The 19,413-nt window shown below is 37.2% G+C and overlaps 1 protein-coding gene across 2 annotated transcripts; it reads left to right on the plus strand.

Annotated features, from left to right (window-relative positions):
* The first annotated feature begins 751 nt into the window (after positions 1–751).
* Positions 752–19,050, plus strand: LOC148868125 (K-stimulated pyrophosphate-energized sodium pump protein). 2 transcript variants are annotated; one of them, XM_088969527.1, is made up of 12 exons: positions 752–1,294; positions 1,595–1,679; positions 2,475–2,671; positions 4,472–4,537; positions 16,841–16,923; positions 17,158–17,203; positions 17,341–17,397; positions 17,582–17,636; positions 17,720–17,820; positions 17,921–17,984; positions 18,091–18,224; positions 18,699–19,050. In XM_088969527.1, exons 1-12 carry the CDS (start codon positions 1,217–1,219, stop codon positions 18,870–18,872), a joined length of 1,140 nt encoding a protein of 379 aa, XP_088825653.1. In that variant the 5' UTR covers positions 752–1,216; the 3' UTR covers positions 18,873–19,050. The 2 variants fall into 2 exon arrangements, with proteins under 2 accessions (XP_088825653.1, XP_088825654.1); XM_088969528.1 differs by lacking the exon at positions 4,472–4,537 and having other exon boundaries at positions 769–1,294.
* The last annotated feature ends 363 nt before the right edge of the window (positions 19,051–19,413 follow it).

Raw genomic sequence — 19,413 nt, forward strand, 5'->3', positions numbered from 1 at the left:
ACTGTCCAATATGATACCTGATACTGATACTTTGATCCTTGGTTCTAACAATATCCCTAACAGTCTCCCAAAACCATTATAATCAAGCAGGTTGAATGATTTTCATCCTTTGGAGTTCAGATCCAATAGACCAATATTTTCTAATTTATATTACAATGTGACTTTGTTTTGGGCATTTTGGTAATTTTACAAGTGGTTTCAGGTTCCTTCCATAGTTCCATTTCAAACCAGCCCCCCACCACGTCCCACAACACATCCCCATCAATGATAATACCAAGGATGATATCATCATGAAATATTCATAATACATGACGGGGATGTACTATGGCATGTTATGGGGGCGATCTTGTGGGGGGCTGATTAGTTGTTGGTTCCATTGATCAAAAGTAACTCACGTTGTAACGTCTGGTATTTAGAAAAATTCTCAAGAGCCTGATTTTTTACCTACCATCTACCAACCTTGAGGGTATTTCGTTCCATTTATATTTATTGAATAAACTTTTTATACTTCTGTATCTAAAATCGAGAAAAGCTATTAATATAGGTGTTTATAATACAGGCATCATTAGACACACTATATAAGCAAAGTATCAATAAACGCCTACCAAATTCAAGAAACACTAAAATAATAAAGTTTCCTGAAACAAGAGAGACAAAAAATCCATTAGGAACATGGATACATACGAAAACAATTAATGAGGCTTTTGCTGATGAGCGCTTATGTAACACCATCTACTCAATAAATATAAACGGAATTAAACATACGGTGTGAGATTATGTTGATATAGGGTTGAAACGATTTTTTGTTGGCAGTGATCCGTATTCTAAGCGGTTGGTCCAACAGCCAAAAAATTTTCCCCCAAAGGAAGAACACGTGTTAATTTCACTCCACCTGTCTTCGCCCCCTCTCTCTCTCATGAGATCCATTTTGATTTCGCACTCCTCCCGACAACATCAGAGCTCCTTTAACTGGTTTCTTTTGCATTTTCTTTTTCTCCATGATTTGTCCAAAGCATAGATATTAGGCGTCTAGGGTTTCGGGCTCCCTCAAATCTCCTTCGGAGTCCGTTTTTTCCTTGTCAATTTTGCCTGCGGAAGCTTATAAGAACGGACATGGCTATCTCTTTCTATCTATCTTAGCACGAATTGATTGAATTGAATTTAGGGTTTTGATTTTGTTTTCAAATGCTCTTTCTCGATCGGAGGTTTTATCAGAATGTCACAAGCTTCGACGGCTCGGGGCTCTGCTTATCTAACCGCACTTACCCAAGAAATCGAGAAAAAACTCCAACGGGTGAAGTCTTCTATTAATTTTACCGAAATTGATATCCCTCTGTCTGTCTCCATTTGCGTCCGTAATTAGGAAATCGGTTATACCCAGGATTCTTGAATGGATCCGTTTCATCTCTTTTTATGCGAATCCCTTACAGTTCAACCTTTGTAACGCATAGCAATTCCTTCTCTTTTCGTTTCGTTCTATCTGTTAATTATATGGTTATTTCACCAATTTGTGTTAATTCGAGCTTTATAAAGTTATAAATCCTCCACTATAGAACCGCATTAGGTATATTTATGTATCATTAAATTTTTGTAGGCATTAGCCACTCAATCCCAGAGACTCAATTTGATGCAAGAACTGTTTGCTGATGTGGCGTTAGAAGTTGACATCCGCGCCCGTGGTGAGTCTTCATTGTGGAATGCATTCCTTCTTCCTGTTAGACACTTATACTCTCTACCTGTGTTTGTCCGACTATTTCCAGATGTTTTCTATGAGGTAGTATGAATATTATTTTTGCATTTAATATTTCTCTAACTTCTATAATTGGATTCTAGAACTGTTGCATATTGGTTCCTCTGAATACTGTTGTATCTAATTAATGTTTAATTCCACATAAACCTAAAGTGGGAGGATTGAAAACACTGAAGTTTAAGGATTTGAACTTTACAGAATGGAATATGTTCAAGATTTTGCAACATTTGACCTCCCGATCCCTCCTCTCCCTAGTTTTCAGTTTCTTCAACAGCCTCTGTAGAAGAAACTGTGGAGAATAATGTCTACTTTGTACCCACTAAAGAGAACCTGGCTCCCACATATTTACTGTCAACATTGTAATCGAGATGTTATGTACAAGTGAACCATTTTGACTCTTCGTGCAGATATAACAGAAGTTGTGTAAAATCTGATATAGCCCCAAACCTAAGGTGCATTTGGTTATAACAACAATTCTGAGACTCTGGAGTGATATTTTGCTTGCATGTGTGTCATATGTGATGGCCTTAAGCTCACAAAATTTATATGCTTGAGCCTCTTTTGAGACTATTCTCCACCATCCTTTCTTGTAGATTCATAATAAGATTTAATTTTAGAATTTATGGACTGTTAAAATTTATCTCCCAATGATAGTTTCTAATGACATGAGTCATCTCTGTTCTTGTATACATTTTTGACTTTTATGCTCTCCAAATTAAAACAGACATAATTCTTAGCAAGGATGAAGATGGAATTTCTTCAGCAGAGGGTGACATTGAGAATCATCTTTGCTTTTATGATGTCCTTGCCGATCATTATGTTAAGGTGCCTGAGAATGGAAAACCTATTCTTGATTTGATTGTCCAGCTTTGGAGCCAGTCTTTTGCATCTAATATCTTTGCCCTCCTTTTCCACAAGTGGGTATGTTCTTATATTTATTGAAACTTTTATATCCATGTTTTTTCTATTGAATTGTTTTTTTTTTCTGCCACCTGTATGTTGATATTTGTAATATGCATATGTATTTGTAATGGCTTTATTTATTTATTTATTTATTTTTTAGAGAAGTATGTAGTTGGAATGCATTCTGCATTACCTCCTACTCTTGACTAGAAGGGAAAAGGACCACTACCCAATATTGGACCCAGCCATTCCAGGGTTTTGGGAGGTGTGGACTGGATACAGATCTAACCTTCAGCACTTTGTTGCATAGTGGCTGATCTCAGACTTGAACCTGTGTTTGCATGCTTTCAGCCTGATATTTTACAATTTAACCAAGAAATGGCCCCTACCTGCTACTACCTTGGGTCTTAAATAAAAATATCTCTGATGTTAGAACTTAGAAATAGCATATAAGCATAATGCTATCATACACTTTGAAGCTATGTGTTTTTGGGGGAATTGGTAATAGCACCATTTGTATCCATTAGGGAGGGAGATTATGAGAGCGACATGGGATTCTCAATGGATATCGAGAGAACAAAAATTGCAAGGGATCCTTAGGTGGTGATAGTTTGGATGCTTACATCTTTGGTAGACTATCATAGTTGAGGCATTACACCAGGTAAGCAAGATTATTGACCATAGTTATAAACAACTCATTAGATTGGGCACTAAGGTCTACATATTCTTTGTAGACAATATGGCTAGAGGTGGAGTTGGGAAGAGTCAAATGCATTGTGATACAAGCTACCCTAATGCAGGTGTGGTAGAGTCAAAATTGGAAATTTCTGAATCTTTTTATGTATTTTTGTATTTCTAGATAGTAAGGATATTTTGGTTATTTATGTTGCGTATGGATTCTACCCTTAAAGTTTGATCTATATAGTTATTTTTTAGTTTTGTTTGAAGCTTCATGGCCATTGCGAGTAGTTTTGAAGTTATTGAGTTTTCTTATGATAGTGGCAATTGTGTAATTTCTCTTTTCCCAATTTATAGGTATGTATTGGTTCCTTAATGTCACCCTATAGTGTAATGCGTATAGTATTTATACACCACATACATGATTCTAAGGAGACTGATACGATACAATGGTGGAATGATTTAACATTGCACTATTCCTTCCATATCGATTTGTCTTAGTACTGATACATAGGCATGTAGTAGTCCATACTGATCCATATTGTTTGATACAATCCAAGTTTTTTTTTTTTTTGAAATTCATATTTGAATGCCCATTAGTTACACCATTAATCATGCCATTAATTGTGGATTTTTAAATAACTAACTAAAATAACATACACTTCATTTTATTTGGGGCTACATGTAATCCAAATAAACAATGCTATATATGAATTTTCAACTAAAAGAATAAAAAGAATGATCATTAAAATTAGTATTTTATAAATATTAGTGAAATGAATGATCTATCAAAATACTAAAAAAAGAATAACTATTTTAGTAATTAAAATTTATGAATTTGCATATGATATGTATATTAGAAATTCTAATGAATTGGCCAACCTGCTAGTTTATTTCATGTCTACCTTTAGAGTACTAGTGAAAGTAGCAAACTAGTTAGAGAAGATAATGAGGGATTTCTTGTGGGAACCAGGGGACACTAAGAAGGATCACTTGGTAAAGTGGGAGGTGGTTTCTAGGAGTAGGGATGATGGAGGCCATGGGTTAGGAAATATATGATTAAGAAACACGACTCTGCTTACCGATGGAACAAGACAAACTTTGGTCTAGAGTGATTGTTAGTATTCATGGATTTGGCAGGTAACGACTGGGATGCAAGACTCGACCCTGGGGCTTCTCAGTGTTCTCCTTGGAAAGCTATTCAAGGTACTTTGCCTCTTATGCTCCCTTATTTCAAATATGATGTTTGCGTTGGAAATAAAGTCTTATTTTGGAAGATGTTTGGATTGGTGAAAACTCCCTTAGAGATAGATTTCCTTTTGTTTACTCCTTGTCTGAAAACAAAAGAAAAGTGATATCTTCGGTGTTTGTTGATAACTGCTGGGATTTGGGCTTGAGAAGAGGTCTAAGGGATTCTGAAATGGGGATGGTTGATGATTTGATCACTCAGCTGGGGGAAATCTTCCTTGATCAACCTTTGTTGTGTCGGTGGGGCCTGGATTACCCATGATACAGGAAGTTTGGTCCCTACCAGCACAACAAAGGGTAAGACTGAACTTTGATGAAAGCTTTATAGGTAATCAAGGCCCATCTGGTATAGGAGGTGTTTTCAGAGATAATGGCTCTCTATTCAGGTCCAATAGGAGTTGGAGATTCCTTAAGAGTGGAAATCTTGGCACTACATCAAGGTGTAAAAGTAGCCAAACAATTGGGGCTACAACAGATTGAGATAGAGGGGGACTCCAAATTGGTAGTTGGGTGGACGCAATCAGGGCAGCTGGGAATTTGGCAGTATAGACAGCTGATAAGGGAAATACTTAGCATAAAAAGGGAGGTGGGTGTTTGTTTCAAGTGGGTAAGGAGATCAGCAAATGGTTTTGCTGACACCCTAGCAAAACAAGGGACTGTAAGGGAGAGACTTTACTGGGCAGTGCTGTAATGTCTGATGTTTATTGGATCAACCTTTTCTAATAAGGGTTGACTTCTGTATTTTAGTTTTAATTTATCTCTAATGAAAGTTATTGTTTATGATAAAAAAGATTAAGTAAGTTGACTTATTTTTTGTTAATATACAAAAGTAAAAAGGATTTGACTATGATACTAGAAAGACATGATGTCAAAAAAACTGATAACCAATCAATTGGTATCATAAAAATACTAACCAATCAGGTGGTATTCATCAAAATTCAAGGGAGATTGATTGCTCAATGCTCTTCCGGTATCACAAGTTTCCAACATCATAGATTTACCAAAGTGAAAACAATAAAACGGAAAATAATTGATTTAGTAATCAAGATATAATGGTTGCATATGATTTATTGTCTTGGATCTTCTACATTCTCATGAATCTAATATCTTTTTTAGAGCATTGTATATTTATGTAATTATTAATTAATTATTTAACTTAAATAAGTAATAATGTATTAATAATTTCATGTATGTAGTAATTTGTAAAAATTTATATAGTATTTGTCTTGAACTACTGATTGACGCATTATCAGTAAAGTTGTATGATATCTATGTGTCATGCTATATTGATATTAATTGATTTCTTCATATTGACTATTGAAGTATGCATTCGCTATGTATTTATACCTTATTCATAGTTATTTCAACTTTGGATTCAATGCTATTAATGTATTTGTGGGAGTTTCCTTAATGTATCCAAGTGTATCCAAATCTTTCCTCCATACTATGCATATCAAATGTGTATTTCGAATTTGTAATACTATTTTGTATCCAAGATTCTTTTTATTAATAACAGAGTTTCATTAAAGGTGATTCAAAAATAGTTGGTAGGTTGATTATTGAAGGTGATCCAAAAATAGTTGTGGGTTGACTGAAAAAGGGGGAAGGAGTAATATGGAAGCCAAGGAATGAGTTCAGGCACTTCAAGCAGATATCTAAAGACACGATGGTCCAAATAAAGTGGATTAGGAGATCTGCAAACAGTAAGGCTGATGGTTTAGCTAACAAGGACTTCAGAGGCAATCCATGTTATGGACTGTTTTGTAAATAGTGGGATAGTTCTTCTTGGGCGTTTTGTTTCTGCCCACAACTTCTTATTGTATATATTCTTTTTAATCTAATGAATCAAATTTTGTGTTGCTGGTAAAAAAAGGATTAAGGAAGGAGATGGAAATACTAAATTCTTCCATGAGATGGCCAATGAGAGGAGGAGGAAAAATCTAGTGACTAAACTTGAAGTAGATCAAGTGATACAGGAGTCTCAAGAGGAAATAACCAATTGTTTTGTTGCCCACTTCAAATCTATTCTTAGGAGGCCTCTAGGTAATAGAGTGGAGATGGAAGGTGTTACTTGGCAAAGATTTTCTAAAGAAAATAAAGGATGGCTGGAAAGGAATTTTGAGGAGGAAATTAGGCAAAGTTGTTTTCTCAATGGATAGATCGAAGGCACCGAGGCCGAATGGTTTTACTATGGATTTCTTTCAAGATTGTTGGAATATAGTTAAAGAAGACTTGTTTGAGGTTTTCAAAGAGTTTGAGCATAGTTAAATAATAAGTCGTGGAGTTAATGCTACTTTTCTAGTTTTGGTTCCTAAGAAAAAAAGGCCAAACATCCATAACACTTTAGACCTATTAGTTTAGTGACCAGCATTTACAAGATTCTAGCTAAGGTCTTGTCATTGAGGATCTAAAAGGTGTTCCCATCTATAATTATTCAAGCTCAAGGTGCCTTTATACAAGGGGGGCAAATAATTGATCAGATCTTAATAGCAAATGAACATGTGGAGATGTGAAGATCGGTAATCAAGGCTTTGTTGTAAATTAGATCTTGAGAAGGCCCATGATCTAGTGGATTGGAGCTTCTTGTGAGAGGTGCTTAGGAAGATTGGTTTTGGGGATATATGGTGTAAATGGATTAATGACTGCATTATATCCTACCATTACTCTATTTTAGTCAATGATTTCTTCCTAGCCTATAGGGGCCTAAGACAAGGTGATCTACTGTCCCCTTTCTTATTCACTTTGGTTGCTGATGCTTTTAGTAGACTTTTATCAGAAGCAGATAGGGTTGGATCAATAAGAGGGTGGAGAGTTGGTAGAAGTAGAGTTTCAATTACTCACCTTCAGTTTGCAAATAACATTATAATTTTTTGTGAGGGTCGTGACCTGGTGGAAGTGAGAAATTTGAAGAACCTGATTGTACTCTTTAAGAGTGGCTCTAATTTGAAAATCAACTTTGAGGAGAGTTGTGTGGTTGGACTAAACTTGGATGGGGGGAATTAGGGACTATTGCTTCCTGCTTAGGTTGCACGTGTTCTAAGTGGCCTTTGACCTATTTAGGACTTCCCTTATGTGCTAACCCAAATGAAAGATGACTTTGGAGTCCTGTGGTGGAAAAGTTTGAAAAAATGTTGGCAGCCTAGAAGAAGAATTACATTTCTTTGGGGGGCAGAGTAACCTTAATCAAAGCAACACTTGCCAACCTGCCAATCTACTTTTTGTTAGTCTTTAGGATACCTAACAAGGAAGCTAAGAGGATTGCAAAAATTGATGAGGGATTTCTTGTGGGAGCCATGGGAAGAAAAAATGGATCATCTAGTTAGATGGGAAGTAGTGAGCCGAAATAAAAAGAAGGGGGTTTAGGGCTAGGGAAGTTAGTAAGAATGAAGCTCTTCTAGGCAAGTGTATTTAGAGGTGGCCACTAGAAAGAGAGAGTTTATGGCATGAGGTGGTGGCTAGTATTCATGGTGTCTCTAAGACTGGTTGGGATGTTGGGGTATCTCGACAGGATTTGCTTACATCACCTTGGAAGGCAATTTTTGGCACTCTCCCTAAATTCCTCAGCTTTGTAAGGTATGATGTTTTGCTCCGGTAATTCTATTCGTTTTTGGGAAGATATTTAGGTGGTCACTTAACCTCTAAAAGATTGCTTCCCCTCTCTCTACTCTATCTCCCTTTTTAAAAAGAAGCCAGTCTCAAGGTTTATTTCACCCCCAATTCTCCCTTTGACTCTAAATTGGGACTTTGGGTTTCATAGAGGTTTAAAGGATGAAGAACTTGCATGTGTTTCTTAACTCTTGCGTCTTCTGGACTCTGTTTGCTTGGACCTCTCTCAACTTGATAGAAGAATTTGGTATCTAACTTCAAATGGTTCCTTCACTTGTGCTTCTTTCTTCAAGTCTGTTTGTTTTTCCCCTTCCACTTCGGACTTCCCTGCCAAAGAAATTTGATCAAGGCCCATCCCTCCTAAAATAGTTGTCTTTTGCTAGGAAACTTTCTATTGGTAAGATCAACACTATGGCTAACTTGCAAAAAAAGAGACCTTATCTTTGTTTGTCCTCAAATTGGTGTATTTTGTGTAAAGTACATAATGAGGATTGCTACCACTTGTTATCTTGCTCCTATGTTTCTAATATTTGGAATTGGGTCTTTATGTTGTTTGGGTGCAGGTGGAACTTGCCCTCTGAAGTAATTCTGCTTTTTGATTCGTCTACTTTTGGGTGGCCAACTAAGAGAGGGAAACTAATGTGGAAGTGCATCAAAGCAGCCACTTTGTGGACTATTTGGGAGGAGAGGAATGCTAGAATATTCCAAGAAAAGGAAAGAAGCATCAAAGAAGTAAAGAAATCTATTTTGACAAGGACAATTCTTTGGAAGAAAACCTTAGATTTGTTTAGGGATTACTCCTTTGATGATCTCCGAAAAAGTTGGGCAGAGGTGGCCTCCATAGCCTCCAAAAAGGATGGATTAAAGGCAATTTGGAGACCTCCTACAGAGGGTGTGGTAAAGCTGAATTTTGATGGGAGCAGTTAAGGTAATCCTAGACCTTCAGGGATAGGAGGGATCTTGAGATAAAAGGACAGCAGCATCCTATCCGTATTTTTAGGTCCAATGGGAGTTGGTAATTTTCTACAAGGGCTGAGATACTGGTTATGGTAAAAGGAATACAGGTTGCCAACCAATTAGGAGTGGAAAATTTGATAGTCAAGGGAGACTCTAAGGTGGTAGTGGACTGGCTATTGAACTCGGATATAGTCGTCTAGGGATAGAAGGATCTTCTCAAGAAAGTTAGGTGGCTCACAAGGAACATGCCAGTCAGTTTTCAGTGGGTTAGCAGATCGGCAAATGCTATGGCTGATTCTTTGGCTAAACAAGAGGTCTCAAGGGCTAAACTATTTTGGGCTACCTTATGATTGTATCCTATTAAGAATATGGTTATGTTCTTATCTCTAAGGGGAGGTAATATCTCGTGCCTCCTCTTAGGGTGAATGTATACTTTTATTAATAAATCATTATTCATTTATAAAAAAAATAAAGTAAATTTACAAATTGGTTCAAAATGTAAAAGAAATTGTATAATACATGCATAATTTCTACATAGGCTTTAAGGTTGTTGAGGTTTACTCCATTAAATATCTTTGGCCTATACCTTGCCTCTTCAAGACCAATGGCCTTCCGCCTTTTAAAGACTTGGATGCAACCAATATTCTAAGTGTAAATATGCAGAGAAACCAAGGGTGCATTATGATCAAGTTGCAATTGGAAAGTATATAATTAGCAAAGTGTCAGATCTTATTTTCTTATTTGAACATCTTGGCAATAAATCCGATTGAAATATGAGGAAGTAGAGAAGAGAAGGGAAGAAGAGAGACAAGGAGAAGGAAGAAAGGAAGAAGAAAAAGTTTGGAGCAATAGAATAGTGCTGGCGGCGCAAGCTTCTATTATATTATATAGGGCGGCAGAAATAAGAAGGGAAAAGACCCTTGTGCCCCTGCTGTAAGTGAGTACAATAATAGAAAATAAAAAACGCTTTACCTAGCCAAATAGACTCTAACACAAATAACTAAATTATTTTAACACTCCCCCTCAAGTTGGAGCATAGATGTCAATCATGCCCAACTTGTCACACAAATCATTGTGCCGCACATGATGAAGACCTTTGGTGAAGATATCTGCAAGTTGTTCTTCTGAGCTGACATATGGAGTACACACTTCTCCATTTACAAGTTTCTCTCTAATAAAATGCTTGTCCACTTCAATGTGTTTCGTCCTATCATGCAGGACTGGATTAGCAGCAATATTGATGGCAGCTTTATTGTCACAGTAGAGTGACATAGGATTGCTAACTGCAAAACCCAGTTCACCTAACAGATCTCTTATCCACATGATTTCAGCAACCCCACGAGATATCGCTCTATATTCTGCTTCAACACTAGATCTAGCCACCACACTTTATTTTTTACTTCTCCATGTGACCAGGTTTCCTCCTACAAAGGCACAACACCCACTGGTAGACTTTCGATCATCGATTGCTCCAGCCCAATCGGCATCAGTATATACTTCCACCTTTAAGTGACCATGTTTCTGGAACAACAAACCAACTCTGGGAAACTTCTTGAGGTATCTAAGGATCCTCTCTGCAACTTCAAAGTGAGTTGTCCTAGGATTGTGTATGAACTAACTAAGGACACCCACTTCATAAGCAATATTAGGCCTGATCATAGACAAATACAAGAGTCTCCCTACGAGTCTCTGGAACTTCTTCACATCTTTCAAAAACTCTCCCTGACTGTCTCCCAGCTGATGATTAGATTCAATTGGTGAGTCAATTGGTTTTACCCCCAACTTGCCTATATCTTCTAGTAGATCTAGTACATATTTCCGTTGGGAAATAAAGATGCCCTTGTGAGAGTGGGCAACTTCAATTCCAAGGAATTAACGTAAGGGGCCTAGATCTTTCACCTCAAATTGAGTGGCTAAGAATTTTTTTAGTCTCCGTATTTCAACCTCCCAATCTCCTATGATCACTATGTCATCCACATACACAATTAGAGCTGCAATTTTCCCTTCACCTCTTTTCACAAATAGAGTGTGATCTGACTGACATTGTTTGAACCCCATCTGTTGAATTGCTAAATGGAACTTACTAAACTAAGCTCGAGGTGATTGTTTCAACCCGTATAAAGATTTTTTTTAACTTGCACACCTTTTGTTCACTGCCTTTGGCACAAAAACCTAGAGGTTGGGTCATGTACACTTCCTCTTCCAAGTCACCATTCAAGAAAGCATTTTTGATGTCCAATTGGTGAAGTTCCCAGTTAAGATTTGCTGCCAATGAAAGAAGAATCCTGATAGAGTTCATCTTGGCTATTGGAGCAAAAGTCTCTGCATAGTCTACTCCATATACCTGTGTAAAACCTCTTGCTGCCAGTCTAGCCTTGTACCTTTCAATAGTTCCATTGGCCTTGTGTTTCACTGTGAACACCCACTTGCAACCCACCGGTTCCTTCCCTTCAGGAAGATCCACCAACTCCTAAGTGCCATTTTTGTGTAATGCATCAATTTCTTCTTGCATTGCATCTGTCCATTCAGGTTTAGATAAAGCTTTTGCCACATTCTTAGGAACGGGGACACTGTCCACAGAAGAGAGGAATGCACAGAATGAAGGTGAAATGTGATCATAGGACACAAAATTAGAGATATGATGATTAGTAGTACAAGATCTAACACCCTTTCTCTTAGCAATAGGAACATCAAGATCATTGATGACAGGGGAATCAACATTGAGAGGAACATGCATATCAATAGGAGCAAGTGTACTTGGCTGATGAGACGGATCTGCCTCTGGTGAATCCGATGATGTTGGTTGCATAGTGTCAGGTTCCACGGTTCTTGAACTCTATTGGCTTTTATGGCGACGATGAAAGACCCGAAATGGAGGAGGATCGGGTAAAGGAGGTAGTTGAGTTTGATCCGCCTGTTTCTCCTCAACCCTACTTTCCCCCTGAGGAGAAACCGAGAAGAAAAGTTGACTCTCAAAGAAGGATACATCAATGGAGACATAGTACTTGCGAGAGGTAGGATCATAGCTGCGATACCCTTTTTGAGATAAAGGGTAACCAAGGAAAACACAAGGAATAGCCAAAGGATCAAGCTTACCTCGAGTAGGGGACAAGTTATGGACAAAGCAACGACACCCAAAAACACGCATTGGAATGGTGGACAACAGAGCTGTAGGAAACAGAAGCTGGTGTGGGGCCTTATACTCTAGTAACCGAGATGGCATACGATTGATGATGTATGTAGCACACAACACTGCATCCATCCAAAAACGTTTTGGCACATTCATATGAATTAATAAGCCACGAGCTACTTCGAGAAGGTGATAGTTCTTTCGTTCAGCAACACCATTTTGTTGGGGTGTCTTGGCACAAGAGCTTCACTGAAGATATGGATTTCAATTTGGAACTGAGTGAACACCATGAGTTGAAAGTCTTTCACAATTTTTGGCACTTCATCTCTAGATCGCATAGGATAAACCCAAGTGTATCTAGAGTAATTATCAATCAAGGTAATGAAGTACTTATATCTAGCCTCAGTGGGTAGAGTAACAGGGCCCCAAAAATCAGAATAAACAATATGAAATGGAAATTCAGATCTTTTATTTTTGAAAGGTAAAGAACTTCCACAATGTTTACTCAATTGACATGTCTGACATTGTAACTCACTCACTCACAAGGGACTCAAACAACTTTGGGAACATAACTTTTAATGACTCAAAAGAAAGATGACCAAGACGACTATGCCATAAATAGGCTTGATTCTCACTGGACAAACTCATGGACTCTGTAGCCACAAGACCAGCTTTATTCTCCAACACGTAGAGACCATCCACCATGCTTCCTCTACCAATTGTCTCCCCCGAGGCCAAATTCTGAAACACACATGAGGACGGAAAAAAAATGACTGAACAGTTCAAGGAGTGAGTTATACTACTAATGGGCAACAAATTTATAGGTAATTTCAGAACATGCAGTACATTAGAAAGGGTAAGGCCGAGTGGGAGAGGTATGGTACCTTGGCCATCTATGGTAGAGAAAGAACCATCAACTAGTCTCACTTTATCTCTCCCAGAGAGAAGGTTATATGTCTGAAATAAATCTGACTTACCAGTCATGTGGTTTGAGGCTCCCGAGTCAATAACCCAAGGAGAATCAGTGGTATGAGATGACACATGGAAGGCAGTGGCAACGTTACTTGATGTAGACGCGAAAGTGGTAGAGGGAGTATGACTAGAATCCATCTGGCGGAGAGTCCTACCATACAATTCCAAATGGTCACGAAAGGAGTTGATAATTTATTCCTTAGGGTCAAAACTGGGATGCCTCTCTTGAGTTACCAATGGACTAGTCTTTGGCGACGCCATATTAGCTGAGTTAATACTTTTTTTTATTCTACTGACTTGGTTTCTTGCCCTGATCAGGTGTTGACTTCTTACCCAAATCCTGTGCCCATTTAGGTTTTCCATGGAGATCCCAACGTGTATCTCTCGTGTGTCTTGTCTTTTGGCAGTGAGTGCACCAAAGTTTACTCTTATCATATGTTCTCTTCTGAGAATCACCTTTCTTAAAAGCACCTCCGACATTTGTATCTGAATTTCCCCGGACAGCTTGGGCAACTGACTCCCCCTCTACACAATTTATCACACGTCTTCTACTTTCTTCTGACTCTACTAAGGCATACACCTCCTGAACTGATGGCAAGTCTTTACTACCCAAGATCTACACCCTGATGGACTCATATGAAGGATTCAGCCCTAGGAGGAAGGCAAAGACCCATTGCTGAGATACAAGTGGCTTATATGCCTTTGCATCTTCATCACACTTCGAATTCACATTCTGGTAGTGATCAAGTTCTTTCCATATCGATGTCAAATCAGAATAGTACATCGGGAGACTCCTCTCCCCCTACTTGCAATAAGAGGATTCAGCTTGCAGTTGATATATCTTGGCATAGTGTCTCTGCTCTGAATATGTGGACTTTGTTTGTTCCCATATCTCACAAGCAGTTTCAGCCCACATAAAAGTCTAACTTACCTGTGGCGACATGGAAACCAAGAGCCATGACATCACCATACTATTCTCTTGGTTCCACCTATCATATTCAACACTTCCGTTCTTCGGTTCCTTCACTCTCCCATTGATGTATCCTATTTTCCCCCTAGCAGTGATGTAGAGTTTTATTCCCCTAGACCACTCAAGTTAGTTCAGACCATCAAAGGGAATAACAGCCATGGGGAAATTCATATCCATTCCCCCACTCACTCCATTGTGGCTCCCTGAAATCTCTGAAGTAGCAGAATTCTCAGACGACATGGTAAGCACAAGATTTTTTTATCTAAACTCTCAACTTAGGATTCCTCCTTATATCGACAAAAGCTCCACACACAACAATTCAGTTCTGGACTTAATCTGAGCACAAAAAATAGCACCAATTTCCAAAGAAGAACTATGACGTGACTGATTTTCACCACAGCATTAATCAATAACGTGTAAGTTCCACCACAACATTAATCAATAAGAGAGATCCTAACACACATGGAATCAAACTAATGAGCAGAGAAAACAGGTCATCTATGACCTACAGTCACCTTTTCATAGGTACAGGATCACATGATCCAACAAATAAAAAATATAACCCTCACAAAAGTCTGCCGACCAAAGAAGGAAATAAAAGAAGAAAGAAAACTTTAGGGTTGTACCAGTTGCAGATCTGATTTGATCAGCCCAGATTCAGTCCTCTGTTTCGCCCAGATTCAGCAACTTGAAGAGAAAAAACTTGGTCACCCAGATTCAACAGCCTTGCTCTGATACCATCTTGGCAATAAATCCGATTGAAATACGAGGAAGTAGAGAAGAGAAGGGAAGAAGAGAGAAAAGGAGGAAGAAAGGAAGAAAAGGGTTGGAGCAATAGAACAGTGCTGGCAGCGCCAGCTTCTATTATATTATATAGGGTGGCAGAAATAAGAAGGGAAAAGACCCTTTTGCCCCTGCTGTAAGTGAGTAAAATAACAGAAATAACAGAAAAAAACGCTTTAACTCGCAAACAGACCCTAACACAAATAACTAAATTATTTCAACAGAACACATGAATCTTCAAGAACAAGGTATGGTTATATTACAAAAAATAAAATAGCCAAAACACATGGGAGATTGTGGGATTAAAGGATAAAAACTGTTATTTTGTTCTGGTTTCAATTAATATGTCTGAATGTTTAGTTGATCATAAACAAAAAGGTATTTGGTTCGGCAGGCAATCAGACCATACATGTTGAGCTAAAATGACACTGTAATTATTGATTTATTCAAAGTTATTATTTTAGCTTGAGTTCCTGAATGTAGTCACCAGAATCGGAAACCAACACTGCCAACAGATCCGGAGTCAAAATGTCAAATATTATTTTATGCATTGAAAAAATAGAAGATGATTATATAAATATGTCATAAAATTTTTCTTTTTTATTGATATTCCAAAAAAAAAAAAAAGAAAAAGATGATGAGATGAAAAAAAGTTACAAATGAGAGCACAATTACACAAGTAATCAGATAAATAAAGATGGCAATATGGAATTAGTAGTTTGACACATATGTGGGTATCATATTTTGTTTTCCAACTAAACAATTGGTTATAGATGCATCATCACCATCATCTAAGCCTTGTAATATATGAAGCAGCATATTATGACATGTTAAACGTATACCATTATCACCATCATCTAAGCCTTGTCCCAACTATATTGGGACTGGTAGCATAATACAAGCTCACGCTGGTGGAGTTATGTTAAACATAAATAGTTTCAAAATAGTGTGCATATGTGCTGATGTTGTAAAGTACGTGATGAGGTGTAATATTAGATCTGAAAGAAATCCAACATATTCCTTTTGTGAGTTAGATGGTCAAACAAACTTAAGCTGGAAAAAGCTCCATTCTCCATTTCTAGTGAGTGAATTGGAGACATGTGATGTTGAAATCCAAGTTAGAGGTGACCATGGGCTGCCTGAGCTGGGTTCCGGGCCTACAATTTTAAACATGAAATATTAAATATATATTACATATAACAAAGAATATATGTATAAAATTTATGTAATACTCAATGTAATATAAAATATTATATAATATGTATTGTGTGTGTCATATTAATATTAAATAATTATATATACAATATTAAATAAAAAATAAAAATGACCTAGAAATATATGTATATATTTAATTTATAAAAATAATTGCAGGCTTGGGCTAAAGGATTGAGCCTGTTCCTGGCTCAGCCCAGAAATTTGTGGGCTTGATGTGGACTAGGGCCTGGTCAGGCCTGAACACAACCTAGGCCAATGCCTGGAATTTCCAGGTTAGGCTGAAAGTGGTTACCCCTAATCCAATTGCTCGTTCAAATCAATGTGTCAGAAGAGTCAATATGTGGTGAAACAGTCAGCATGTGATAAGTTGATAAGTGTAAATTAACTTGTGCAGAATGCATGTAGATATTGGTTTGGCAAGGGTAGCACACATGTGACTGATTGTCATGGCACTTGAGAGTCTGGATTTTCTCAAGGAAAGATTCTATGTTGTAACACATGTACTTTATGATTATTTTCATGAGTTGATCTTATAGAAATGGATTTTTTATAACAAACTTTTCTATTGTATATCAAGATTATTGATATGGCATTTTGACCAAACTGAGTATTCCACTCTATTTTGCAGTTATTTGAAGTTCAACTCGAAAATTCAGAAATCCTCCTTCGTTACTCATCTGCCCTTGTTCAAGGTGCTACAAATGTTTTCTGGTATGGATGTTAGAGATTGTGGGATCATAAATCATTAAATAAGTAGTACTTGGGGGCTTTTTTGAGGAGATGAATTTTGAAGCACTAGGATTGAATGTTTCACGTTTTGTTTGTATGTTGGCTAAGCATGTACATTTATTAATTCAACTCTTTTTTTCGTGATTACATGTTTGCACTGTGTGACTTGCTGTATGCTTAATTGCTTGATCATACATGACTAATGTTCATTGGCAGGATTGACATCCAGACGAACAGAAGGTGTTTCTTGTCTTTATTCCATGTAAAAAATCTTTAAGCCATAAATTTCTCCTGAATCCTGCCCAACTATGTTTTCTTTATTGTCTTTCTATGGTTTTGGATTGAAGTGAATCGTGAATAAATATATGATGGCGTTATTGTTTCTTCTTTAATACCCAGTATCTTCTTGAGGAGGTTGCACTTGTCCCAATGCGTTTAAACAAAATTGCTTTACAGGTAAGGCATAATTGTTCTTGGTGTTTATCTTGAAACAGCAATGTCTTGATATTTATGGTTTCTATCTGCCCCCATTGTTTGTTTGGTCCAATTTGTTGTGAAGCCGTGTTTTATTGAAATTTCTTATTGATTTTCAAAGTGTTATGGCAAGCACATAAAAGTGCTCCTTTCAACTAATTTTCAGGCTCAGAGAGATTTATACCTTGTTCTTTCCAGGTTCATGTTCTTTTACAATTTAGGTATGTGCTTTTATCATGTAACTGCATGGTAGGATAACCCAATTTATCGACCTTATTAATTTTCTCATCTTTGTTGCACTCAGTTCACAAGCTTGAGGCTCTCTTAAATCAATTTCCTATTTTTCCAAATGCTTTTTTGGTTGGTGGTCCTGCAGACATTTTTGTTATAGAACTCACAGATCAGGTAACACAATAATATCTCAAACATGTATCTAACTAAATTTTTATGGGTAATATGGTTGACCATCTATCTTACGTTTTATACTGTTATTTATTTTTGACAGCTTCAAAAATTGAAAGTTGAACCAGTACTTCTACATTACCTCTCTCACATGAAAGTCCTTCAAGGTACATTATTGTCTTTACCTCTAATCCCCAATTCTACATGCTGTGAAACTTTGAGATTGTCAGCGATTTAAGGTTGCTTAGACTTGGTTAATCTGGTATTTTCTAGGCTTGGAGCTGAGGATGACTACAAGTACAAGATTGAAAGCCTGCCTATATAGCTTCACCTCCCCTGGTGGTCCAATGTATCCAACAAGAGCTGTTCGTCATGCGGCCTGGGATGCATTGGATTTACTTTTCCCTGTGAGTGATTTTCTGACCAATTTACCTTAGCAGGTTAGAGAAGTCAGTGGAATCGTAATTCGTGGTTACATGGGTTTTGCATACTTCTATCATTTGGTTAATTTTTTATCCAGAACTGTCTATGGAGGGGTTGTTTACTGATGAAAACTTGTCATAGTAAAAGTCTTCAATTTTTCTATCTCTATTTTCATGTTATTGAGCTGAACAAGGATGGAAGCAAAATTATGTGTTTACACTTAAATAGGATAAAAAGCTCCGTCCATTGTAGTATTACATGCATTTTGGACCCAAAAAAAAAAAAAACAAAAAATAACATATAATAAGCCATTAACACTAAATGGGCGTAGTAAATTGCATTGTATTTTCAATTTGTATCAGAAAGATAAGTGGAAGGATGCCTAAATTGATATAATTGAATTTTCCATTTCAAGTTTCTTTGGTTATTGACCTCCAAGTTGCTTGTATTTGTTGCAGATTGGAAGATACCCACGGCATCTTATAAGCCTGTTTTTTCGACTTCTTTACCCGTGGTATTGGCCCTCTTCATGTTGGAATTTTGTAGTGTCTTGTATCAAAGCAATACTGTACTCGCTCCTGAGGATGCTTTTTTCAAGTTGGAAGAATATGAGAAAACCAAAAGACACCTAAATGTTGGAAGTCTTATCGCGTTCCAGTCATCTGTACACGTAGGATGGAATTCCATTCAGGGGCCAACTTATGCCTTCTCACTGTATCATTTGTGCTTGGTATCTTCAACTCCTTTCCCTGCGATGAATGTATTGTAAGTGACATCTCTTACGAGTAAATTGATTTGTTAGTTGCATCATCCCTTTTGGCATAGCCACTTCAAAGTTTGGTAGCCGTCATCAAATGAGCAAATTGAACACTCTAATTGCTATAACTTGTATTGTAAGTTTGACATGTCTGAAATTTGTTCATTGTTCGGTGTTCACATGGTTTAATTACTCTAAATTAAAATTTAACATCAAATAAACATATTAAAAAGGGTTTTTATTCTAGAAAATTTATAAGGAAATATAAATAACAGAATATTTTAATACATAAAATACTAGGGGTATTGTGATTTGTATGAGAAAGAGTCCTCATTCTTGTCAGGGATGGTAAAATTTGTGGTGCATGCAGCAAAAGATAGTGATTGGTTGCAGGTGATGGTAATTACATCTTGTTA

Source organism: Nelumbo lutea, chromosome 2, assembly GCF_056320005.1.
Source record: "Nelumbo lutea isolate HS-2025 chromosome 2, American lotus-T2T, whole genome shotgun sequence".
Lineage (NCBI taxonomy): Eukaryota > Viridiplantae > Streptophyta > Magnoliopsida > Proteales > Nelumbonaceae > Nelumbo > Nelumbo lutea.